The 26,734-nt window shown below is 51.5% G+C and overlaps 1 protein-coding gene across 6 annotated transcripts in view; it reads left to right on the top strand.

Moving 5' to 3' along the window:
- CTIF (cap binding complex dependent translation initiation factor) overlaps positions 1–26,734 on the top strand; it is a 127,526-nt gene that overhangs the window by 44,522 nt on the left and 56,270 nt on the right. For all 6 annotated transcript variants that reach the window (XM_035309682.1, XM_035309683.1, XM_035309686.1 and 3 more), the window contains one exon: positions 24,824–24,900. In XM_035309682.1, coding sequence (XP_035165573.1) covers positions 24,824–24,900 — 77 coding nt within the window. The remainder of the gene's footprint in view (positions 1–24,823; positions 24,901–26,734) is intronic.

Below are 26,734 nucleotides of genomic sequence, written 5' to 3'. Positions count from 1 at the left end.
GGTACCGCACAGGCTCTGATGGGAGGTGAGATGTTGAGGAAAATGAATGCATGCTTATACACGTGTATATACACACAGACACGCAGGGCTCCTATTTTAGGAAAGGAGGTTCTGAAAAGCACCAAGCCTCCTGACAGCTCCAAAATAAATTGCTGCCAAGACGCCACTAGTGACGGTGTGTCGATCCAGATGTTTCCCCTATGGGATGCACGTGTGTGTGATGCAATGAATGCTTCGTTTTCTCTGGCCTGTTTCTTCCCCAGATCAGTCTCCACAGCCACTTTTCAGTAGTTCTGGTTAAAAGACCTTTGGTGCTCAAGTGCTGGGGAATGGCAGGGTGAGGCCTTCAGTTAAACAGTCCTGTTGAATAGGTTAATTTGTCAGTGTCTTAATTTTTCACTTTCCAGTGTCTCAGTCCTCTGAGGAGCTGAGGCTCCACGTACTTCTGCTGAAGGCACCTCCGAGCTCCTCTCTCCCTTCAGAGGGAAGGACAGAGGCACCTCCTGTGCTGGGGCAGCGCTGCCCTTTTGCATGCTGAGCAGAGCTCTCCGGGATTCTTGCTCGTGCATCATGTGAGGAGAAGCTTTGCTCATCCAGCAAGGCACGTGACAGTCTGCATCGCTATTTCTTTTGGGTGAGCTAGCTGGCAGTAAGTGCGTGAACCAGTGGAAAGAAGGACAAGTGCTGCTGACTTTGGCACGCAGAAGCACTGCCTGCAGCTGCTTTCTCTTACGTGCTCGGTCTGTCTGGACTTTAGGTCACAGGGAAAAAAAAAATGTCAGGGCCAGCTGATAAAAACGCCAGTAACTCGGCAAAATAAGGTTGTTTTCCCTGGGGAATAATTGGAAGTGCTTTACACGGATAATCAAAGGGAGCTTCCAGATGTACTGAGACTGGATTTGAGGGGCCACCGGCCGTGCTCAGCATCACGTGCTGTGTTTCAGCCTCTGGTTAAAATGTTCTTTGGTGAACCCTGGCCCTGTTCTGGGAAGTACTCTTACTCATGAGCTCGTCCCCCGGGAGGGCAGAGGAAGGACACAAGTTGTACACAGGGAGGGTGAGGGATTTGCTGGAGGTCACACAGGGTAACCAAACTGGGAAGTGCTGAACCTCGGGATGGTGGCTTCTCCTCGGGATGATGCTGTCCCTTCACGGCACGGCAGGGTGGTTTGTGCAGGTGGGGGGCAGGACACGGCATGGTGAGTGACTCTGGGCACAGGGCAGCACGGCACAGAGCTCAGCCCTTGCTGGCCAAGGGCTCCGCACCAGCGGGCTGCTGTGAGCTTGGGCTGTTTGGGGGAAGAAACTCCTGTCTTTGGTGTGTGAGGAGCTGGCGTTCTGAGAGTTTAACCTTCATAATCAACAACTGTTAAATAAGCCAGCTCCTCCTGGCCTGGTTATATCATCCTGTTGTAACACAGATTGAGTTCTCTGACTCCAGTGAATTAATTCTAATATATACCTGTAACAAAGGGGGATCTATTTCTGTGTCATACAGGCGGCTGCAATCACCTCTCAGAGCTGCCTTATGTTTCCTGCAGATCTTAATTGTAAGTGTGGCGACTCTAAGCTGGAAGACCTCGTGGAGGAAGTGCTTGATCTGGTGTTTTTATGCCTCTGGGCAGAGTAGTAAAATACGGCATTATTTTGGAGACTCGCTTACCTAGGCATGTACAGTCATAAGTGCATGGGGGAGCTAGGAGCCATGTCATTATTGGTGAGGATTTATCTTGTTCAGCGTTGACAAGTGAAATGCTTACTGACAGCTGGCTTAATCCTGACATGTCATTGTTAACTGGATTTGAATGCGATCATGCAGTGCCAGTGGTGGCTGTGCTGCTCTTTATCGCTTTCTTGTTTGAAATGGCTCTTTGGCATTCAGTACGTGGGATCGTCAGGAAAAATATTACTGTGAGCCTATGGAAGACAATCCTCCACCTTCCGGGGGGCTTTTCCACATCGTGGTTATGTTTGTGTCATCCTGAAAAGAGACTTTTCAGGCTGGAGATGCAGAAACTCTTGCTCTGTCTGTATCTGAAGATCTCATGGGTTGCTTGTCAGCAGCTGCCTTCTGATTGCTTCTGGTTCATCTCTTAGGACTTGCTTCTAGCACCTTCTCCCCCGTGATGTGGAGCCACTCAGAGAAAGGTTTTGCACTGCCGAATGTGCTTCAGCAGCTAACGCAGAGTTAAGAGAGGTTGCAAGTCTGACGTACGGGCTGCTTTGGAAACTCAGTTTCCCTTGGTGAGGTATGATTCATGTTGGGCACTAAACTAGGAATATGTTCCAGAATACACACGGGTCTGTATCTGCACTTGTGTTTTCAGTGCCCCACTGATGGGTGGGGCTGAATGTACTGGGTATGTGGATGTCCGTGTCCATACCTGGGTTTTGCTGCTGGAGTCTCTCAGGAGTATTTTGAGAAAATACTGCCAGGAAACCTGTGCCTATTTGGTGGTTAAGAGGTGGGGGGGAAAATAGGGAAGGAAAAATAGGGAAAGAATAAAATAAAATAAACGCCCTTCTCCAAACCCTCTTTCTTCATCGTTATCTGTGAGAAAAATCACAGGATCACAGCTCTGAAACGCCTGTCCCCAGCCTTTTGTTTTGAAACTGGAGGACGTGCGCTGGCTGCCGAGATGCTCCGGCGGCCGAGGCGGCGCGGTGCGCTCTGCCATCTCGTGGTACGTGCAGGCGGGGAAACCTGCGGGCTGCTGGGCTCGCCCTGCTCCTCGGTTCTTAAGCTTTCCCCCTTGCCCCCCATCTTTTCAAGGCTCAGCTGAGATGCTTGTTTTTGCTGGTAAGTAGGTGTTGTTTGGAAAGTTTCTGCTGCGGTGGGTGTGAAACGCAGTGGGAGCAGCGCTGTGCCGCCCTTTGTGCTTGCACAGTGCTCGGGATAACGCTGGCACTGCTGGGAACTGGTTATAAAGCACGTCGTGGGCATCTGTGCTCCTCTTCTGCCTCTTGGATGGGGTATGAGGGGCGCTTGGAGCACCTCATTGACACGATGCACGCCGTGCCTTTCGCTCTGCCCCTGCGCTGGCCAGGAGCACGTGAAGTCACGGCTTTGGCTCAGCTCCTGGCTGTAACCTCCCCGTCCCTCCTTACTCGTAGGAGTCTGTAGCTGGATTTGGGCACTGCTTCATGTGAGCCCTGCCAAACAGTGGCTTTGGAAGAAAATTTGAAGATAAGCATTCCCCATTCATAGGTTGTATTTTTTTTATGGCCCTCCAGAGAGGGTTGCTCGTCTGCCGTGTCAGCTCAGGTGCAGAGCCAGGTCTCCCGAGCCTCGCTGTTACTCACCTCGCTGGTCGGCTGGCTGGGCAGAGGAGACCACGTAACCAGCTCCCCATCATGCAAGACTCATGGGGAGGGCTAACACAGCGAGTTCTGCTTCTCCTCCCTCTGGCAAACACTGAGAAAGGCTTTCAGGCTTGGACGTGTCACCCCAATCCTTCAGTCTTCAGACTGAGCCCTTGGCACGCTCTGCACTGAGAGAACAACTCACGGGGCCATGTCCTACAAGATCTCTTCCCTGGGAGGCTGCTGGAGCTCAAGAAAGATGCACAAGAAGGATGTGAATGCTGACAGACATGAGCAGAGAGGTTTGGGATGCATCCCAAGTGCTTTCTGGACTGGCATCTTGCAGCTTTTGGCTGTGGGTTTGCTGGACATGTGCCTCCAGCCTGGGTCTGCCCTCCTCTAAATGGTGCAGCCATGCCTTTGCTAGCTAGCTGCTCCTTGTCTGGTGGATCAGGAGGTAAAAAATACATGGCACTTCTGAGAGGAGTACTCGGCTTTCATGGTGCTATGAGATTAACTTAGAAGTCAACGTTGGTGTCTTTTCATTTGGCATCTTAACTGCCTTGCAGCTCATCTCTTTCTACTTCCTTGCGTATTTTTTTTTTACCCTTTCTGTCATGTGCTTGGAATTACAACAGTCTGCTTGTTTCTCTTCTAGCTCTAGTTCTAGCTTCCTTGCTGGGTGAGAAACAACAAACTCCTTAGGAAAAATGCAGACTCAGCAACTTGTGATCCTCGTAGCACCTCTGTATTCCTGCCTTCGTCCAAACCAGGCTCGGCAGCACCAGGACTCCTGATCGTGCTGGGATCCCACCTGAATTTAGGCACTGACTGCGTGTCTCTGCCCACTCTCTCCTCATTGACAAGTACTTTCAGGTCAGGTCTTACAATTTAGTGTCACTTGGGCTGGTCACTCGGGGTCCCTGCCATGGGGAAGGTGCGGACACGTCTGGGTGTGATTCCCTGCATCTCTGTGCAGAGGTCTGTAGGAGGTCGGATGATGCCTCTCGGAGGATACCCACGTCCCTTCCCTGCCTGGGAGCACATCTGGACACATCTGCATGTGGTAGATGCCTGAAGAGAAAATAGCCAACCCAGGTGCCAAGAGGGAGAAGGGAGAACCACGGACAAGCAGTCCCGGTGCTGTCACTGTCTGTGTGGGGTGAGAAGCTTGGTGTCTGGCACTGGTGTAGGGCTCACTGTGGAGCAATGCAGATCCTGACTTTCCTGTGCAGGTGGTGGCAGGGGCGCAGGTCTCCTTGGAGCTCAGAGATGGCTCTTTGGTGCGGTGGGGTTATTTACCTTCCCCATACAGTGGCTTCGGGGTGCTTATCTTCATTTCATCCCCTTTTACCTGCTCGTACTGCAGCACAAGGTTTCCAGGACCACTTCATGTCCCTGGGCAGTTCTCATTTTAGCCACAACTCTAACCAGCCCAGATCCCTCTCTCAGAGCAGGATTTTTTGGATGACGTCTGCTGGCTGTCTGAGTTTGCTATGCATCCTCTCGCTCCTCAGCCCTCCCTTGCACAGTGACAAACACACTTCACGCTGCTTAGCCAGCAGTTGTTGTAGGAGACCTCTGAGATGTCTGAGCTGCCAGGAGGATGAAGAGTGTGGTGCTCTCACTTCTCAGGAGCAAAATGTGCCCAGCAAATACGTCTCGCAGACCCGTCAGCATACGCGGGGATTGCGTGCTCTGATGCCCAGCCAGACTTTGAGATGGCAAAACCAGGACTGTGCTCTGGGGGTTACAGCTTCAGAAAGCTTGTCTGCTTTTCCACGGGAGCTGGAGGAGGAATTGAAGGTGCAGGAGGCTCTGTGGGGAGCTGCCGCCGTACTGGGTAGCTGTGCCATGCGTGCCCACCCCAGGAACTGCATGAGTTTCTGCAAAAGTGAGTGACTCAAGCAGGCTGAGTGTGTCCCACGGAGCTGAGACCCAGGCAGATGGTGTGTCCCTAATCTCCCCTGTGCTGCATGCCCCCCCTGTGCTCACCATGGGTAACACTGAAATCCTCCACGTGTCCACCCAGTGTTTAGAACAAGCCATGCTGGCTGCCTTGGAGCCCCACTTCTCCCCACCACCCTGAGACCCTGCCCAGCTCCATCAGCAGCGTGTAGGCATGGCACAGCCTTTGGAGGAGGTTTTAGTTTCACAAGCCAGCTTCCCATCTCCCAAGGGTCTTTCCAATACTGTAACCGCTCAAACCGCTGTGGAAAGTCCCTGTCAGAGAGCCAGGGTTGAGCATAGGTCACAACGTATTGAGAGTCAGATCTCCATGGCTGAGAAAAGCCTTGTTTGCTGTGACTTCCAGTAAGATATCCTCCTACCCTGGCCCGTTTCTTTGTTTCATTTAACCGACAATGAGCATTTCCTTGGGAAAAGGAGTGGGCTGAGGGCACACCACCTGGTCACCCGTAGCCCCTTCAGCCTGGTCCCCAGTGGCCGAGGAGGGCAGGTGAGGCTGCTGCCGTCTGCGAGGAACTGGAGAGGAGACATCTGGAGCAGGGTGGGCTGATCTTCTGTGCAGGTATTAAGCTCTGGAGGCCTTGGGAAGGGTAAGGGACAGGTCTCGGCTCTGGTGGTGGAGCACAATTGCTCTAAGCCCTGAGCCAGGCTATAAAAGCCATGTTTTTTATCAGATCTGTTGAAAAGAGGAGGTCTCCTAGTGGGTTCTTCAGATGATGATGGCCTTCCGTACCATTTAATGGTCTTATTCACTGTGCAAATGAAACACCAGGGAAATGGCCCAAGGATTTTGACATTTCTATTATCAGGATTCAAAGCTGGTTTCCAGTAGTAAGAAATGAGATAGACTCTCACTTCTCTGGGCTGGTTTTATTTCTCTGGCTATCACCCAGTTCACAGACTTAATGATACTGGCTCCTAATTCACAGGGGTTTCTCCCTAAACAGGCGGGCTCAGGGATTTGTTTTTCTTGTTGAAACACACAGCTTCTGGAGCCAGTACTGGGCAGGGTTGGGGCCAGGCTGCCCTGTTTTTTGGAGTGGCAGAACCTGCAGCGAGCTCCTGCCAGCACAGAAGCTGGGGTGCCTTCGTGTCCTTGTAGGTTCGGCTGGGTTCAGGTTTGGGAGTGTCAGTGGAGAGGGCGAGGGTGACTTTGACTTATCTTGCAGCCTTGAGGGTTGCAGGAGGCCAAGGTTTTGGCAGACAGAGGGTGAAGGCGCTCTGACAATGCTGGCCGTGCGATGGGGAGCGGAGGGGTTTGGGGAGCCACCAGCGGAGATGTTTGGTGGCGATGGAGACAGGGACAGGGCCGCTGCACCCGGCAGCACTAGAGGGCACTGCGGCATCGCTGCACAGCTCCAAACCAGCTCCGAGCAGAGGAAGCAGGGGCTTTTTTCCAAAGGCTTGTTTCCAAATCCTTCCCAAAGCAGCGAAGCGCGCCCTGCGGTGGCTGCGTCTCGCACCCCTCCTGCGGCTCCATCCCGCTGCGCCCACGGATGGGGAAGGTGTTCCAGTGCCGCGTGGGCAGCTCTGCACAGAAACACCACAACTGAGGCCTCGAGCAAAGCAGGATTAAAACCTGGAGGTGTTTGTGCACCCCACGTCCTCGCCATCGCCTTGCCCAGGCCCCACAGCCCCGTGTTGCAGGGGGCAGCTGGTGCCCAGGGGGTGGCCGTGCCCCACAGCACGTCTCCCTTGCCTCCATCATGAAGCCATCCCCTCTCCTCTTGGAAATCTGACTTCTACAAATGTGCCCTTTTGCCCATTTCAGGGCTTTTGCAAACGTGGACTTCCGTTGTTCTGCAGGGCTTGGTCTTGTATGATGTTCCTCACACCAAAGAATGGTGCCGGGCGTACTTGAGAGGTCCTCCCTCTCTGCAAGATGTTGCTGCCCCCTTGAATATAGGCTGTTCATCTGAACACTGTCCCTCTGTCCCTTATCTATTCTGTCATCCCCAAACCATGTGGAAGGACGTGTCAGCAGGAGGGAGAGGAGACCGTGGTGGCATCCACGGTTGGACCGTCTCTGATCCTTGGACCCCAGATTGCCAGATGCTGGTTTCTGCTAAAGAAAATAAAAGATGAATAATGGGGTTTGGGCTGCTTTGCTGCCTGGGGCAGGTTGGCAGAAGGGTAGACACACAGCAGCTGAGTGGCAGCACTAGGCTGGGCTCCCCAGTAAGAGGCGGTGGGTTTTGGAGGAGCTGGGTGGGACGCAGAAGAAGAGGAGCCCTGCAAGAAACATCTACAGCCCTGGGGAGAGGAGAGGAGAGGATGGAGAGAGGGAAAGCTGGGTGGGTAGGGATGGGTGAGGGAAAATGTGCGAGTCCTCCCGAGCCGGAGCAGAGATTCACAGCCAGGGGCCACAAGGAGATGAACGGAGAGGCCGGGAGAGCTGGATGGGAAAGTGTTCCTGGCAGGACAGCGAAGAAGGACGCTTTATTTTGCTTTTAAGGAGCTCACAAGTAGTTTTAAACCTGAGAAGCGCAGTCTTCCAGGGAATTAACTGATTTGTATATGGGGACTGGAACTGGAGTATAAATAACAATCCAAGAGGCATTTGAGGCTCTGAAACATCACCACACTGAACTCTGGCGTGAACACAGTGGAGAGCGACCCAGGCTTTTCTCAGGCTTTTAGCTGACTTTCCTTTCAAAAAAGGTTTGTTTTTATGCAGCTCTATAATACCTAAAGAAAGCCTGAAAGGTTTTGTTTTGTTCTTTCCCAGTCCTTTCAATGCACTGTAACACCACCCCCTGCCCCCAAAATCCTGCCTGAATTTTATTTTAACTTCTAAATAGTGTTACATCTCTCTCTCCTGTGTTTTCCCGAAGGATTCATTAGAAATCTGAGAGGTCTTTCTTAGCGCTGCCTTGAATTCTGCTGAGCTTTCCTGAGGCCAGTTGTAGAGTAGCATTTAAGTTTAAAAAGTTGTTAAAAGTAGCAGAAGTAAAATAATAATAATAATAAATCCAGGTTACTAACGATCCCAAATCGTTCAGCTCCTCTTTGGTCAAGCAGCTATTTATTTCTTCTGGCCTGGCTATTTCCACATCCTAATCCCCTTCCCCATCCTGCATGAGAGGCCTGAGTTTTTAATAAAATAAGGGGAAGGAAGGAATTTCTCCCTGAAAAGTCGACATACCAAAGAAGAGAGACGTGCACACGTCCCCGTTGGCGGAAGAGCCTATGGAGCATAGAAAAACAGCTCTTTGCAGCACTTCTGCTAACGTGGGATGCCACCAGCCCGCGCCTGACAAAATAGGAGGCTGATATTTCCTGTAGCGCTCAAAACTTTATTCTTGACCAGAAGATGCTCCCCCTTTCTGCTGCCTTTCCTCTGATGTTATGGAAATAGCAAGCAGCACAATAAATGAGACCAGAAGCTGCTAGGAGGCGAGTTTCCTGCCTGCAGGCAGCAGGTAAGCACATCCCCCTGCGTGCGGCGGCCAAACGTGCCGTGCTGCTTGGGGAGATGTATATATAGCCCTGGGTGTAAATATAGGTACCTAGGGGCAGGAGAAGCATTTGTGGCAATACGAGGTGGCTCGGTCAAAGATTGTGTGTGTGGCCTGGGTGCCGTGCGTTGCAGCATCTGTGTGCAGAACCACGGGTGGGGAGGACAGAGATGGTGCTGAGGTCTCCCCAAGGGGCTGTAGAGAAGCCAGGAGAGGGCTGCCCAGCCCTTTGGCCGTAGGATGCTGTCCTGGTGGCTGTTTGTCCTGTGGCCAGGCAGGGTTATTTTTTTTTACTTTTTTTACCTGATGGTACCACCATGGAAAAACTGCTCGTTGTTGGGTTTCTATTTCTTTCCTTCTTTTCCTTTCTCCTTTTTTTTTTTTCCCCCTTAATTCCTGTAATGCATGAGCAGAGAAACCACCGAAGAATGATAAAGCTTCATTTCTTCCTGCTTTTGTGGTCCTCTTGATTATTTAGTTTCTCATTGTATGTTCTTTTGAGGCGGCCTGTCCAAACGGAAAGAAAATATGTATGCTTATAGGAGCAGTTTGTTTCTGTTCGGCTGAGCAAAACAAGCAGATATCGCACCAGGCACCCACTGCTGCTGCTTGCAGGTCCTCCCGACACCCCATCACGTGCCCGTGGGTGATATTATTAGTGAAAGATCGGGGGCTGCCTGTGCTTAAGCTTTGCCAGCCTTTCTCTTGGGGCTGTGAATAAATAAAATGCAAAAATCCTGAAGTTTGGCTCGCTGCGTATCCCTGGGTAAGAATTGCGAGGTTTGGGGTCAGCAGCTGCCAGGACGTGACCCGAACCAGCAGGCTGAGAGCTGACATGCCCTGTCCTGCTCTTCACTGGTCCCTGTGCAATGATGATCTTTACCAAAGCCAGTTTTCAAAATTCAGGAGTGAGGCACAGATTTGCACTCGTTATGTTTTAAAGGAAGACACGGGCCCAGGACTGGTCTGGGTTCCCTGCCGCTGCTCTTCGGGGTGCGTGGAGCACAGGAAGTAGTGGATGGGTGGCTTGCCCTTCCCGAAGAGCCAAGATTTAAACACATTAGGAAGAAACAGAGTTTTTAGTAAAACACCTAGGTCTTCACCACGTGTGAGGCTGTGCCCGGGCTGGCCACTTCTGCAAACCGAGCCCCTGTAGGTGCCGGGTGAGAAGACCCAGTCCCAGGGGCTGGCCGGTGCTGTGGAGTCAGGATCAGGCCCTTGCCCTGCACTGGGTTCAGGACGGTGGCTGGGCTCGTACAGCAGGCCCTTCTGTAAGGCTCTGCGGAGCCACGGAGGGCGTGGGGGCTAGGTGGGTGCTTGGCCACCGGCAGCAAGGTGGGTTGGTTCCATGTGACCACCGTGTTTAAAAGATAGTAACAAAATCATCTCCTGGCGGGCAATTTGTCACCTGGGAAGACAGTTGATTGAAGGCTTTCGTTCCCTGGATGGCCCAGGTAGAGCTCAGGCTCCCCACGGATCGATGTGTGCTCGGCACGTCGCTCACTGCCTGCCTCCCAGAGAGCAGGCGGCATCGTCTCACCGGCGTGGGCAAAGCCAAGCCGACCAGTGCCAGCCATCAGAAAGGCTACGCGGGGCTTTTTGGGCAGAGAGAGCGAGGCTGGGGGGGAAACACGGCCGTTGGCCACCTTGTTGTACAATCGCAGTATCGTTTTTTTCTGTTTTTTTTGTGGTTGGCTTAACAATTAAAAGGCTGCGCTGCACTTTGGTTTTTCCAGTCTGCTGCATCGCGTGACCCCTGTGACTCCGAGTTAAGCCTCATTATATAATGGCGGGGTGTTTTTTTGGAAAACCTCCATTTAATCCTTTCTGAGCAGAATTTGCTGTTTTTGTTTTCTTTCATATCGTCGCCTCGCTTCCCCCCGCCTACCCCTTCCCCGGTGCGCGCACGCTGGAGGCGTCAGTCTGGGAGCAGGGTCCTTTCTTCCTTTCTTTTCTTTTTTTTTTTTTTTTTTCAAATCTGCAGAGAAAAATGGTTTATTTTCGTTTGCTTGGGTTCCAGCGCCTTTCCCCGCCGCCGGGGGGAAGGACTACGTGATGTGCAGCAGGTATTTTGTGAATGGAGCACAACCCTGTGACTCCCCGTCGCTTGGCCGAAGGGGGAGGCAGGGGAAGGAGAAGGACAAAAAAAAAAAACACCCAGTGACTCCATCTGACTCGCTCTGGCTGGAAAACTTTTTCAGCGCCGTGGTTCTTAAGCCAGGAGGAAGCTTTCTTCTGGCCCAAGAACAATAAAGGGGTCAGCAGCCTGATCCTCCCTCCTACACCCTCTTCCTTCCATTGTGAGGGGTATGTGCAAATATCCCAGGCTGCTTCTGCTGGGGCCTGAGGGACTTTGGCCGCACATGTGACATTAAAGAGAGACTCTCGAACAGCTCTGCGAGTGTAGCAATACCGAGTTGGAAGGGGAAAAAAAGGAAAAAAAAAAAAAAAGAGTGAAGTCTCTGGGGTGCTCTATTTCTGGTGTAGCGGTAGCCTGTTGGAGAAGACATTCATGGACATTTCTCACAGAGGGAAGAAACCTGTCCCCTTACCACGTCCCGGCTGTGGTGTAGGTGCTCCTCCGTGGTGCCATCCGCGCTCGGTGAGCAGCCAAATCCCCACGGAGGGTCGTGTAGAGCCCTTGTGTCTCCCCAGCCCTTCGCCTCCTCTGTGCCCCTGCTTGTCCAAGGTGGGGGAATTTCTGCTGCTCACAGGGTGCATGCATCCTGCGTGCTGGTGGGGTGGGCATCTCCAGTGAGGATGGGGTTGAAGAAGGCACGTCTGCTCTCCACGTGGTGCTTGCCCTGCCCAACGTCTGCCAGCAGCTGGGTTCTCAAGCTGGCCCCTTTCAGGCTGTGCGTGCCCCTTCCTGGACACCTTCCACAGACCACAAAGGTCTGAGATGTTGTTCTGTGCACTAAAAGGTCTCGGGGAGAAATGCTGGTGGGGCCAGACCCACAGCACTGCTCGTACTGGTGCTTGCTGTGTTTTTGGTGGTCATCAAAGCCACCTGCATCTCCTTGTGGCCAGGGCCGTACGCTGGTGTCAGGGCTGCTGTGCCTCCTGAGGGTTTGTTCGTGAGTCCAGGCTCACACAACAGCCCCAACCCCACTGCAGACATCATGGTTCTGCCACCGTGGATGGTGATGTTTCTTCCAGAGGTCAACTAGACAGCTGAGATGCTTGCTATCTGCCAAACCTCCCCCCCAAAGGAGAAGGGATCTGTGGCCTCCCATGGGAAGGTGGGGTCAATACAGTGAGTCCGTACAGCACTGTGGGCCGACAACCTGATTCATTTGCCGGAGTGGCTGATGCTCATCAGACCCTGGGAGCACTCCTCTGGATTTCTCCTCTTGCACAATAACCAGCCAACAGCACGTGCGACCTCCTCTCGCCGCGTTACCGCTGGCCGGACCTTGGCACCGAGCAGCCGCGTGAATCCCGGTGGTGGTGCCGCCGAAAGGCAGTTCCTGTCGTTCTTACCTCCTCTGCCGTGTCGATAACACTCCGGTGGCGATGGCCAGGATTTCCTCACACTACAGAGCTTTCCTGGAGATCAGCCCCATGAGCACAGGAGGAAGTCGCCGGTAGGAGGTCGCACCTCGCTGCCGAGGACAGGGTGGCCAGCTTCAAACGTACGTGCGACCTGACATGGTCCCCAGAGCCCCGCGGTCACTGCCAGCGGGGTCTGCGTGCCTCCGCCTGCACGTGCCTGGGTCCTGCTCCTCTGCAGAGGCTCCGAGAGGCTGCCGCGTGTCCCGGGGCTGACACGAAGCCAAGCCCGGTGGCAGAACGCCGTCGGAGAGCACAACTCTAGCAAGGGAGGTGGAGAGAGTTTCACCACATCTTGTCTGAAATTGGGAGGGCATGGTGGGGCACTCATGGGCAGGGAGAGAGGCAATGTCTCCCACCTACCCACCCCGGTGGGTTGCAACCACACGCACTGCAAGGGTCCTTTACTTGAATGGAAAAGTGTCTTTGGCTCAATTTATAAATGCTGAGATATTTGTTATTTAAACTCATTTTTTACAAATGCCTGTGTTCAAAGGTAGAAGCAAGCAAGATACAAGTTCTTCTTTCAGCCTTGGTGTTGTGCTGGTCTTCTCCAGGTATTGGAGCAGCTTTCTGGTCTCCTCAACCAGCACCTAACATCTGTGTTTCCAGGCAGCATAGCTACACAGGCAATGGATGATAATGGAATGGGCTACACTGGCCTTTGCGGAGAGCAGGTGAAATGTAACAGATTTACAGGATACAGCTCTTCTGCCACTTTTCCTCGTCTATAAGAGGAAATTGTGCACAACTGACCATAGCTGGCGGGGCCAGGGAAGTGTTTCACAAGTAGCTCTGAGGGCTGTAAGTGTGCACGGGGCTGGGAACCTGCTGCACTGGCTACCTGACCATCCTGCCGATCCTGTCTGAAGGAGCAGCAGATCGCCTTGCTCGGCATCTTTTCATGGCGAGGTTTGCTTGCAAGGCAGTGCTTTAATTTATTCTGCCAGTCCTAACTTCTGAGAGTCACGGGCTTCAGGAAGAGCAAATGTGGCAGCCCACAAAAGGGCTGTGCCCTTTTGGGGGGTCTGGGGTCCAAGCTGGTGCAAGGTTGGACAAAAAGAGTTTTTTTTAGGCAGTGCAGAAGAAGACTGAAGACCTAGCGCTCACCTGGGGTCTTTTAAAGTTTGGATAGGGTTGCAGAGGCTTTTTTCACAAGTGCTTTTCCAAAGTTACTTGATTATTGAGTGCCATCGATACGCCTAGCACAAGCAAATGGTCATGCCCTGACTGCTCTGGGAAGAACTGACCGTTGATGAGCAGATGGAAGCGCAGCAGAGGATGGCTACGAGTGAGTTGGATGGGGAAGGGGAAGGGAAGGGAGTCGGACTTGGTGGTGTTCTTCTCCTGTCAAGTCTGGGCAAGTTGCTGCTTCCTGATGAGAGCAGTTCTGTTTCTGGGGAGATCAACAGCAAATCTTCATCTTCTGTGTCCAAGATTCCAGTCCTCCGCTCATCTCCTCTGCCCGTGTCTTCCATGTCCTTCCGTGCTGCCTCTTTGGGGTGGTTGCCTCTGTGCCGGAGAGCTTTCTCTGCCAGAACTGCACACCTGCCCGCAGCCACCGAGGCCCTAGCAAGCAGAGACACAACTGAAAATGTGTATAAAAGCTCATGTGAAAGACAAAAGGAATCAAGCAGGAGTCTGGGGAAGACTCCTAGCCCTTTAGAAGCTGTGTGGCCTCTTGGAAGACTGATCATCGGGTGCTGCACTTCCCTGCGGGGACAAGCGAGGTGGTCTCATGGATTTCGTGTCTCTTCTTTCCCCGTGTGTCCACCGAGAGGCCTTTCAGAGCGGCGAGGCAGGACCTGAACGTGCACAGGGAACCACATCCAGGGTCCAGCTTCAAGGAGGCTCCTGCCTCGGGAAACCGGGACGGTAACGGGGTTTCTCTTGGCCCTTCGGGGAGTGTCCCTGGGCTGGGAGTCGCGTACAGTAGGAACAGTCATCAGCCTCGTCTTACGTGCGCCTCGTCTCACTGGTTGGGATCGCTTCCCCCGTGGAAGCCATCAGGAATTTCCGTTATTTCCTTTCCTGAGGCTTTGTTTGGGTGGGGATTTCTGGAAGGTATTTCACAGGCAGGTACAATTAAAGAAAGGCATACTCTGCCCGTAGGCTAGGCAAGGGTTCTTTAAAGCCAGCCTCCTGCGTGGTGGCAAAAACAAGAATGGTTTGTTGCCCGGTCTGGTGGAGGGCGGTCGGGGAAAGGGGGAGCCAGTAAGCCCAGAATCACCCGAGTTAAACGTGGCGCACCGGGGCTAAGGCCCTGATCCAGCAAATCCTTGAAATATGTGCTTAATTTTAAGTCCCACCGACTTCAAGCTGTTTACTCTTGTGCTTAACTTTAAGCATGTGCCTAAGTGCTTTGCTGGCCGAGGGCCAAGGCAAATAGCAGACTTGGGAGCGGGTTCGGGTGAAGTAGATGCTCTGCTGAGCTGATGTCCCGTGGAGGCAGGCAGGAGACAGTGGGGTGCTGCGCCTTCCCGGGGCCGCCAGCGCTCTGTGGATGATGGAAGGGGATGGTACCGAAGGCAGCACACTCGCCTTTTGGGGAGAACCGTAACAATTTAGTCTCTATCCAGGTATCTTGATGGCAGTGTCTCCGTATTTCGTTTTTCTGAAGGTGTCAGCCTCACAAGTAGTCTGATGCACACCGTAAACAGAGTTTTGGAAATTATATACTTTTTTTTTTTTCCTCTTAATTGAGAGAAAGAAGCGGTCTAGTGGAGTGAAAGAGCCTTGATTTTATCATCAGGAGAGGAATTGAGGCAGATATGTGACCCAGCTAATAAATCTTGGTAGGAATTTGCGTGGCTGCATTAACACTTCCAACAAAAAGGACTCCTGTATTAGCGCAAGCTTTTATAATGGCTTTGTCTTCTTCTTTCCTGCTCCACGTTAATTCCTGAAAGCCTTGTTTTAATCCCCCTTTTGCTCATCCAGCCTGGACTTCTTAGAATGGCAAAGGTTTTTTCATTATTTTTCATCTATGCATGGCAGTGATTACAGCTAATAGCTGTGGCCGTGGCGTGCATGAAAATGGAAAAGCCAGCATCAGAAAACAAGCTCTGTTTTTTTGAAAACACCACTACCAGGGGTTAAGGGAAATCTGCAGCTGGAACAAATATAGCGCTCGTCTAACTTCCTCAATAACTCTGCTCGGGGAGCGCGCAGTTGCCAGACGAAGGAAGCGTGGTTAGCCATCGAGGCTTTGAATGCAGCTCCATTTCCCCCTCAAACCCATGGAATTTATATTAACCTCCAGCTTTTCTTAGCTGGTGGGAATTTTTTTATTATTTTATTATTTTTTTAATTTATTTTTTTTTTTCTGCGCTTGAGGAAGAGCCTCGCTTTTGTTGCCTGGGTTTTGCTGGAGGCGCGGAGGAGGCGGTTGTGCTCCCGGTGCGGCGCTCTGCCTGGCGAAAGGCCACGGATCCTGAGTGAATATTTTCGTCGTTGATAAGGAGAGAGAGGCCGAGGCTGCCAAGCGCGGAGACGCAGGCACCCACGCAGGCATCAGACGAGCTGATCTGCGGGAGGGCAGGCTGCAGCCATGCCGGGCTCTGCCTCCCCAGCGAAGGTGCAGGCAGGAGGAAGGGACCCCCTGCTCCTCTACCTGGGCACAGCGGGCAGAGAGGTGTGTGGAAGCAAAGATGTCTAAAACCAGTGTGGATACAGTACTTAGTAACCTAATTTAAGGTCTTACAGCTCTCTGTGACATGTCTCTCAGAGCTCTCCAACTTCTGGAGCTCAGCCCCCGTGTTGCCCACCCCACGTGCCCAGTCCTGCCAGCAAGAAGGGCTCGTACACCCAGCTGAAGGAGCTAAAAACACCCCGGCAAGGAGGGGTGGCATGCTTTGTTTGCCGTGCTTTGTTGCTGTTTCTTCTTTGTTCCCACTTGGTTCTGATGAAATACAGCCTGCAGGCACTTGGTCCAATGCGAAATGAATTGAATGGGTTTCACCCGGCTCCTGACAGCCATCACAAAATGCTCACAGTGCGTGTTTCTACTGGCAGAAAGGCTGATCTTTGGTGCCTGTGAGCTTTCCTTGTACCTTTGGAGTTGTCATGGTTGAGGTTCATCCTTTGCAAGACATGGGAGCGCAGGTGCTGCTCTCTTGCTTCCAGTCCTCTAGTAGATATTAGATAAGAACCCATTTTTTAGGATTTTCTTTTGGTGGAAATTCCAGATCCATTTACGAATGTCACAGTTGGAGACTGCTACAAAGCCGCTACAAACTTGCTTTACCTACTTGCACTGGTTTTATTGTTCACGGTAGTCCGTGGCTCCCAGAGGTCTGCAAAGCACCAGTTAAAAACCACCAGAGTAATTAATAAACGCGGTGATACGACACAAATGCAATAACATCTTCTGTACTTGTCCCTGCATTAAGACCCATTACAGCAGGAGGATTTGGAGGGCTTGATGCATACCAGGAAGATCCTGCAAGAGAGCAGACTCAAGAAGCAGTTTCTTCTGCCCAAGTCCAAAGTACCAGTAGGCTAGCAGAGGGTCAGGGCAAAGACGTGGGACTTTTCAAAGGGAAGAATGACGGTTTTGTAGGATTAAATCGATGTTTACACACCAGGGTATGTTCCGAGCTAGGGTGGCAGTGACATGGAGCCCTCACTTGTTCCCACAGAGCTGGGCTCAGCGGAGACTTGAGAATGGAGAAAAAACATTTATTTGTGGTATAGTCCCAGGGAAAATGTGTCGGCTGTGCCTTGGGAATAGGAGGCTGAAAACAGGAATATCTATTGTGTGAAAATGTTTCAAGGACAATACGAGGGCCTTGAAGAAGGAAAGGACGCTGACATTCTGCACAGCTTGCTTCAGCCAGAGAGGTGCCGTCTTTGAGCCTGGGAGAAGGGCTTGGCCTGGTGGACCAAAAGGGGCTGACATCATCATGACCCTATTGAAGTTGATGGTGAAATGGCCTCCAAAGAGAAGTGCCAAGGACTGCACGGTGAGGAAGTCTCTACCATGCTGAAAGGAAAGAGCAGCCACACATTATTCGCAAGGTTATGAAGCTGTCATCTGCGATCGAGGGCCTTCGTTGATGTTGGACTGTCCCAGGGAGTGTGCATGAGCGTGAGCTGAAACTGTGGTCCACCCAAGTTGGGTAGGTTTGCAGGGACTTGGTTCTGGGGGATTGCTTGTTTTTCACGTCTGTTTGTGCAATCTTTTGTTAATAATAAGGGTGAAATGAAAATATACTGGGGTACAACCGTACCTTTTGAGAGCAATGCCAAGGTGAGCACGTGGGGCAGAGGCTGCTTTTGCCAGGGGGTGTTGCACCAAAAAAAAATAGCTGGTGGTTGCACAGAGCTTCCACAGGCTCTGCAGGTTAGAAGGTGACCTGGGCCCTGCTCCAAAACTCCCTGATGTCCTATGGGATCCATTCAGAGATCACCAAAAATCCATCAGCGAGGCCCTCCTCGTGCCACCAGCCCCACGACGCACGGCGGGGAGGTGCTGGGGGAGGTAGGATCAGCACGTCCACGTCCACAGACCGGGGGCTGTAGGCTTTGAAGGGGCAAGAGACAAGGAAAAACAGATTTGGGAATGTGAAGAATACAGAGGAGGAGTATACTTTAAAGAAATGCATGGTCCCAGAGGGACCGAAATAGCTGAAGTTACAAATATTCCCATAGCAACGTCACAACATTTTAGGTCCCAGCTCGAGCAATTCCTCCCTCACCCCCAAATTAGCAGCCGCCAAGCAAAGTGTAGGAAAGGCTTTTCCAAGGAGCACGGCCCTTTCTCAGGGTAAGCCTGGGCGAGCCGGGAGCCAGTCCGTGCCCTGAGCTCTCCAACCCACAGCAGAGCAGCACAACTTGGAGCCTGCTGGCCAGCAGTGGTGTTGGTGGCACCGGTCAGCCGGGGAGAGTGCCACTGCCATCCAGCATCCCCCCAGTTGAAGGGAGCAGGATCGGGGCAAGCTGAGTCCATCACCTCTGAGACCATCGGTCAGTGCCAAATTTGATGCTGTAGTGTTTGCACGGCGTGAGCTGAACTGACCACAAGGCAAATACCAGGGCCCACGTGATGCGGGCAGCATTTATCCCCGATAACGGCTGAAAGAGGCTCTGTTTTCCAGGGGAAAGCAAACCCAGGTCACCAACGCTGCTTATTTTCATGTTGATTATTTAAATATTGTGCATCTAAGGACTCCAAGCAGTGCTGCGGTTGTATCTGTATTTACTGGATAAATGCATTTATTTACGGATGGGACGCTTTACTGCTGACAGTAAGGTTTGTTTTTAAGCATGACCGGGCTAGAGGAAATACATACAAATAAACAATAAACCTAAACAACACTAAAATAACATCAGTTAAAACAATTAAAGTTACTTCCACTCATGAAGTATTGTTCCCATTTTGCTTTAACATGGGAAAAACTCCGTTTCCTAAGTCAGATTGTGACTGATTTTGGATTTGCGGATTCTGGTAACAAAGGGGATTTCTTTTGTCTGTTATTTATACTCTTCCTATGGCACCGTGTGTCTGTGTCGGTGTGTCTGGAGCACCCAGCATCAATGCTTCCAGCGTGCACCTCGCTCCACGGCTCCTGCTGCTGCCCCTGCACGGTTGCGTCGGTGGGTACTGTGTGTCTGCAGTTCCTCCGAGGAGACTTTGTGCAGGATTTCAGAGTTTGTATATATAATTCTCCCAGTTTTTATATGTAATTCTCCAAATTATATCTAACTCAGGAGCTATAGGGCCAAGCGTTTAAAACAGAGCCCAGAAAACTTGCTGTCGGTCATCAGCAGATGGCACCGAGGAAGGTTCAAGGTGCATTTCACTGGAGGTACTTTGCCTAATTAATCTAATGCTTTAATCACATTTGCATCCTTCGCCTCACATGGGCAGCTTGACAACGGGCTGTTCCTGCCATTCTCTGTGTCTCCGGTTTTATCCCAGGGCTGGCTGCAGTGGGACGAGGCTGCCCCCAAGTATTTAATGCCAGGGTCTGTGCTATCGTCTGCCCAGTGGGTGTCCGCTCTGCCAGGAGCTGAGAGCAAACGCTGGGGAAAAGCAGTGGGAAGAGACGAGTCGAAGTGATGCTTCTTCAGATCTGGGACTGCGTGTGTGTGGAGTCTGTAATTCATTAAAACACCCACGGTTTTGGGAGAGGGGCCATATAAACTGTCGTTAACACTCAGCAAATGGGATTACAGGAGTTTGCACCCTTGGGGCAATGTGGGAGGGCAGAGCCCTGTAGGAAACTGGCCCGGTACTTTTAATGATAACCAAGGAAGGAGTGGTGTTTAGCTGTGGCCATCATGTAAGCCATCACAGTCGTGGTTCATCTGTATCCCCACCCTTTCTTTGGGATAGGAGTCTCCTCCACGGTGCTCGCCACCGAACCGTGCTGCAGCTCCACGTTCAGCCTTTGCTGGCAACGTACGCTTATGGCACGCTCCCCAAAGATGCAGCTAATCAGGAAATCCTCCAAACCGGGACATCTCCCAAGAAACAACTTCCTATGCCATTTGATAGGCGTGTTGCTCCGTGCCATGATTCATCAGGCGAGCACGTCCTATTCCCGAGGCCCCGCCGAGCATCCCTCCTCCGCCACCGCCGTGGGGCTTGGCGGCGGTGAAGCCCAAGGAGCTGTGCTCCCGGGGTGGCTGGAAACACAGGCACCTTTGCCAACCCGACGGCTGAATTTAGACTGAAGAAGCGTCCTCGGAGGTGGTCAGAAGCCACGTGTGCTGTGCCGTGTGTGCTGCAGGATGGGAGAGCCACTACAGCACAGGGCTGTAATGACTGAGCCACCTTTTGCCTTGGGCTTGGAGCACAGTGTGAAATCGTTGCACTTTCTGTTCAGTTGGCTTTGAGTCCTGATAAAAAAGGAGCACCGACTGATTCCTTATTCAGAAGCAGCTAATATTACGAGCACCTTCCAGGAAAAATGAGTAGTTTGCAATTTGAAGGAACAGATTTATCACTTAAATTTTAACGGAGAGGAAATCATTTACAGGCCCCTTCCTGCCATTGTTTGGTATTCTTCCATGGCTTCCAAATCAGGTCAAGGCTTTGGGTTGTGCCACAGCCCTCTTCTTTCAAGAGGCAGAAAATTCCCCTTGTGTCAGAGGAGAGTGGATGGCAGGACACTTTTGTGGGAATTCCTGGAAGGGGAAGAGATACCGGCAAGTGGTCTCACAGCAGCTAGCTGTGCTCAAAGTGCCCCCGGTGCTGAGAAATGCTGGCCCCAGAGGTGATGGGGACATCTCTGATGGGTATGTCCCCATGCTGCTCATCCCACATGGGCACTGCCTGGTCCAAGCCTTGCAGCCTGACCCTGAACATGCTCGGCGTTGGCTGAACATATTTAAATAAATTGATCCGTGCTGTCCCAGGCCTGCAGCGAACAACCCACCGTATAGGTGGATGGAAACCTTATTAGGATATGTTATGAGTTTCTGAGCTGGTTTCTGTGGATCCTTTCTGGAGCTGCAATATTTGTTTAGCTTTTGGCCCTGCCTTCAGCCACAGTATTTCTGTCGCCGCTGTTGCAGAGGCAGTGTTCTCAGTGCTGCCATAAACCCAGCCCTGCCCATCACTTCCCACCGCCTCCAAAAATAAATCCCACCCTGAACTTTGGGTGTAATAAAACGGAGCAAAGCTCCTGGCATCTACTGGTGGCCTAACAACCTGTTTGTTCAGCTCAGGCCTTATGCCACCATTTGCTTAAGATAAGCAGGGGTGGAGATGTTTCTTGAGGGCACAAAGGCTTTTGAGATAAAGCTTGTGTGGACTGATACTGCGATACGGCCAGATCATTTCTTTTACTTCTCCTATCATCCCAGCCTCGGTTGTTTCCATCAGTCCCACTGCTCTTCTCAGTCTGCTTGCTCTGGGTTTCAGCGATGCTGTTTCCCTTTTGGGTCACCTTTGCCTGCTTGACTGTATCGGGGCTGCGAGCATCTTGTTCAGCGGCTGCAGCAGAGGCTGATGGTGTGGGTAGCGGTGAAGAAGGGCACTGTGTGGGTTGAGGTTTGGCATCTGAGGGTCAGGCAGACATCAGCAACATGGAGATGAAACAATGAACACCCAACTCTCATATGCCTGTATATTTTTACTAAGCCTTTGTAGAATGCCCTTGAACTTGGCCTTGTGATTTGCGGTGGGGTTTGCCGTCATCCATAAAAAGAGACAGAGCTGGTGCCTTCCTCAAACTTCTTCAGTTGGTGATGAAAGCTGTGGCTCAGAAAAGGGTCGCTCCAAAAACTCCCCATTTCCCCACATTTCACTAGCTGTGCCCCTCTTCCTTGTGTCCCTCCCAGCACCCAGCAGGGGTGTCCTGCTCTGCTGCCTGCTTGCAGCAGTTGAGGTAAAGGACAGCTTTGCCTTGGCGCCTGCTAGCTGGCCAGATGACAGTCACCTAAGCTTGCCAGACACCACCACCTCTTCTCCAAGAGCTGCTTTCCAAAAAACATCTGAAAAAGAATATAAGCATCAGAGCTGATCTCTAGGGGACTGGCCAGAGAGCGGGCTGGTCCTTCTCTCACAGAGCTGCTGGCCTTTCTTGTAGCAGCGTGCATGTTTGTAATTTAACTTTGACATACACGTACATACATTAGAAGTCCCATGGGCTTCTCAGGTTCTGCTCCAAGTTTACCACCATGTAAACCGCAGAGTGCTTTGCTCCAAGATTGAAAATGACCTCTATTAGCAGTGCTTCCAAAGACCATGGACTCCTTGTTCTTTGCTTTTCCCACACCTCTCGCTTCCAGAACCAGCGGCACTGAAATGTTGTTTGTTATGTTCTCAAGCCACCTGTGAATAAATATCAAAATAAAACCGCTGTGGGAGAGAGACCAAATGCAATGTTACTGCCCACAGACAAGTCGCAAACCCGTGTGTGAAATCCGTGGGCACCTTGGCTCACTGCTGTCTGCTGGCTCAGGCAGGAGCGAAGAGCATCCCTCTAGTGTACTTCTTGTAGACCCACTGCAGGGCAGAGGTTGGTCCTCTGCCTGGTGAAGCATATCCCTTTGGTTCTGCTCGGGGATTTTAGCTTCATCAAGAGCCAGACTGCTGAAAAACAGAAGAGCTGCATTTCAGGTCCACGTTGTCCTCAGTGAATCAGCTCTGCTAAAGGCACTTACAGCGCCGTGCTGCGTGACCTGTGGTGGGGAACAGCCTCCAGACAAATCAAAGAGCCATGTCATAAATGCATTTACTGTGCCCTTGGGACTCTGGCCCGCACCCACCCACCCACCCAGCGCCCTCGACTTGGCCGGGCACTCCGCCCTTCTTGGGAGTTGCTGATATTTCCTTTTACATCAGCCTGCTGCACAAAAAAAAGTCGACTTTTCTCCCTTCCAAATTTAGCTTTGCTTAGGCACCAAAATAGACAAAGAGTAGGGACTGGTGACGTTTTTTTTTTCCAAAACATTGTCTGATGGCTCAGACTAAGGAAGGGAACCGCTCGGCCCGAGAAGGGAGATGCTTGCTTCTCCTAGCGGGGACGCCGCTTTCTGCTCGGGCACAGGCAGCAGCCAGACGTGCTTCTTGGGTTAGGAGACATGTTCCCGTGCCATTAACCCATCTCTCACACCCAGGCCATCTGTTCTGAAGGGCAGAGGGCTGAGGAGGAGCAGCGGCGTGCTGCGAGGAGGCCACGCAGCAGTGCACGGCTCTGCCTATGGTTTCTGGTTGGAATGGGCAGGACTAGAGCTCCCGACACTTAATGAAGGCTTTGCTCGTAGGAAATCGGCACTTTGGGTGCTCGTGCTCTGCGGAGATGGTTTCGTTTTTCAGGGTAATTGTATTTGCACATGTTTTTGCAATGCGGCTTAAATTCTTCAAAATACCCCAAGCTTTAGCCTGCTGTGGTAGTGCAACATTTGGAAGCAGTCTCACTGAGTATTGTGCTAATTTTAGCCTCGTTTCCTAAACTAGTACAGCTGATGTGATTGGGCTGAGTGTGTCTGCTCCCTCCCTTCCTTTTCCCAGTAGCTTTGGTACCCATTGTCCAATTGCAACCGGATTTTTGGAGGACCAGATCTCGGAGAGATTAAGCTCCTCCTGTGCAGGTGGTGAACAAGTGATCAGATAGGTGAGAAGGCCTCAGACTGCGGCCCCAGTAATGAAATAGCTTCAGTATAATTTCAAGCTGCTGGACATGAAAGATCTCCAGGCTCGTTTCAGTGGTGTCCAGGCTCTTCGTGGCGGTGCCCATGGCCAGGCCCAGAGGCCCCGGGCCCAGCGCAGAGCCCTGGTGGCTGTGCTGGGCTGCCCTTAGAGGGGCCGGGGCTCCTTGGGGACGTCTCTGTGGTTCTGTGGTGCCACCCAGAATTAACCATAAGGTGTTTGGCTGCAGGAAAAGCCCAGTCAAACCCAGTTAACCAAGTGATGATCCCACCACAGCCCAGGCAGAGCAGGCCTCTAGCTCTTCACTGTCCCCAGCCTATCGCTCCTTAGTCAAGGCTGGGCTGTGGCAAGGTGCAGGGAGCGTGAGGAGAGCTCCTTGTGGTGTGGGGTGATTTCCTCTGGAAGAGTAGATGTGAGAAGGAAAGTTAAGAGGGAAACGACCTTCCCAAAAAACACACGTCAACCCTGCCAGCAAAGCAAGGCTGAAATGGGGACAAGCTAGCCAGCAGCAGTACTTAACCCAGCGGCTTGGTGACTTCTGCATTGCCTCAGATCTCAAAGCGTGACAGTGTCCCGAGTGGCAGGCTCCACAATGGGAGCTGTGGGTTTGCTGCAGTAGGTGTGGGGTGCCTTTCTCCAGGCTGGATGGTCAGCATAAGCCCTGCTCATCTCATACTTTTTGCCATCCACAGCAACCTTTCTCGTCTGTTACATCTTCCACCAGAAAATCTCAAAATACTGTTGTACCTGTAACCACTCCTAAAATTAACTGTAATTTTTAAGGCTATCCATGCATGGAGAGGAACTTTTTTTGAGGGCAGTGTTGTCATGCCAATGTGACAAAGCTGCTGCTCGATGAGAACCGATCCCGCCCAGCCCTTGCCCTTACCTTACTGCTCCCCGTGGCCCCTTGCACGGGCTGATTCACCAGCCGCGGCTCCAGCTCGGATGGCGAGATAGATCGCTGTGGAAATAAAAGGACTGACTTTTACAAGGTTTTTATTGCCAGCCTGGGAAGTACAATGCTACATAAATAATAATCATTATGGCTATGACAGCTCCGTAGTCCCTGGGAAATAAATAACACTTTGCACTTGCATAGTGCCTTTTGACCAGGAGCCTCGAATCTCTTTGCTGATACTAATGAAGCCTCAATGCCCATAGCAGGGTGGTAAATACAGCACCCCTCTCACCAGACAAACATCCCAAGTCAGAGCCAGGTAACCTGGCACCTTAAGTGGCAAGAGGAAGAGTAGAAATGGAGAAGAAAGTTTTGGTCGGGTTTGATGTATTGTCCTGGTTTGTGTTTTGTAAGGATTTGCAGATAGAAACATCGGCCTCACACACTGGGCACACAGCTCTGTCTCACTCTGAGCACCTACACACCGATGCCTCCTGTATCTTGGAATTGATGGTTGCTTTTCCCTCTGTGTTACAGGGTTACCATCCATTGCCTCATGAAGCTGAAATTGCACACACCAAAAAGCTCTTCAGAAGGAGGAGAAACGACCGGAGGTAGGTGAAACCTCTCTTTAATGTTTTTTTTTAGCCTTCACTTCTTCATTGCACATCTTATCCCACTTCCTCATGGAGTGTCTTTGAACAATATTGCTCTTTAGCAGCTGTCACTATTGAATTAATGCAAAAACTGTTATTGGAGCACTAATGTCTTGAAAATGCTGTCTGTCCATCCCTCCAGTTTGTCTTTGAAATTTGGGGGTATGTCTGTATTGCTCCAGACCTCCTCTTCCCGTTAAATATTCCAGCATAGCCAGATCCCTCCACTTTCATTAGAAGAGGCAGCTGGCAAGACATTATCTATAAAGGCCTTGAGTCCCTGCAACTTGCTTCCTCTCTTTCCATTGAAAAGCAAAATTTGCTGACTTTCAGGGTTTGCTGCAAAATGGGTTGAGAGGGGTTTGCAGCATCGGATGCCGTTCTGCATGAACGAGGGGATGTGCTAAATAGGCAGGCAGCTGAGTTCCTGTGGCATTGGTGGTTTCAATCCAATGAGTTAATTTAATTGGGTAAATTGTATATTTAATTGCATAAATTGCGTATTTAATTATATGAGGGCATCTAGAGTCCTTGATAGGAATTGTGACTGTGGTTAAATGTGAAAATAAGCCGGGAGTGAGGGAATCAGTTACACATGCAGCTTTTTTCTTCTGCTGTGGCAGAAACAACACAGCCAGGGCAGTAAAGCATTTCTAAAACCAGGAGTCTGCAGGGTTGGTGTTACTGAACAGGAGGAGGAGAGGCCAGTGGTTCATCATAGACTGAATTGCAGTGCCTTGTTGGGGCCTCATTCTGGGGGGAAGTCTTGCAGAGACTGCAATGGCAGGCAGGATATGTCCCCAAATCTCCAAGCTGATGACTCAGAGCCATCGCTCCTCAACTTGCTAACAGCCTGCAAGGAGCCATGATGCAGTTAACTCTGTGCTGGGGTTGTTTTCCCTGAATTTAACAGAGCAACTGATAAAAGCTTGCTCAGACAGCCCAGAAACTGTCTGTGGGCAGTGAGTGAGTCTTACAAAGGGTCCTCCTGTGCAACCCCTGGGGCTCCAGCAAAACTCTGTTTTCCAGTTCAATGTGTCATTTCTGCAGTCTGGATGGTTATGGCATAGCATTTCATCATCACCCTCTGTCTGGTTTCGCTTGCTCTCATGTCACCATCAAGGGCTTTACGGTTTCTTCAGTTTAAGTAAAGCAGTCTTGCAGGGATAAATAGAACCCAGTGACAGAGGTGAGGGGAGTTTGAGTAATCCCTTACGGTACTGGTGTGCTGCTGCTGTGAGCTGGCAGTCGCAAGCCAGGAGGAAAACCAGACTAGGCTGTGGCCAGCAGTCACTGGGGCTCCCTCCTTTTTTCACTATATATAGTTTAAAAGACATTTTTTTGTGATTTAGGGGGAAAAAAAAAATCTTGCTTGTGCCGGGTTGCAGCCTTGTGACACAGAAAGGGGATTAAAGCCAAGCTGAAGTCTGCTGATGTTGCAAGAGGGAGCTGGGTGGGCTTCATCGCTGCGCTGTGCTGGAGCCCCGAGCACCCCAGAAATGGCAGCAGAGGCTGGGGCTTGCTGCTCCCAGCCTGACTTGCCAGCTCAAAGCATGTCCTTCTCCACCACAGAGGAGCTCAGGTGTCTCTGCTGCAGGAGACATCTGCAGAGCAAAGGGGTCTTGTGCCTGAAGCTCCACACTGATACCTGGCGGGGCTGCAAAATGCAAACCATAGCATTATGGTGCATTGCGCTGAAAAATGCAAACTGTAGCCCTCCTGCAGGTGCCTGTCTGCATCCCACAAGCCCAGCCCTTGACACAAGCTGTGTGCAGCCCAAAACGTGGCCTCT

This window comes from Oxyura jamaicensis, chromosome Z (genome assembly GCF_011077185.1).
Source record: "Oxyura jamaicensis isolate SHBP4307 breed ruddy duck chromosome Z, BPBGC_Ojam_1.0, whole genome shotgun sequence".
NCBI classification, from domain to species: domain Eukaryota; kingdom Metazoa; phylum Chordata; class Aves; order Anseriformes; family Anatidae; genus Oxyura; species Oxyura jamaicensis.
The sequence above is the reverse complement of the archived record's forward strand: the minus strand, read 5'-3'. Positions and strand labels throughout refer to the sequence as shown.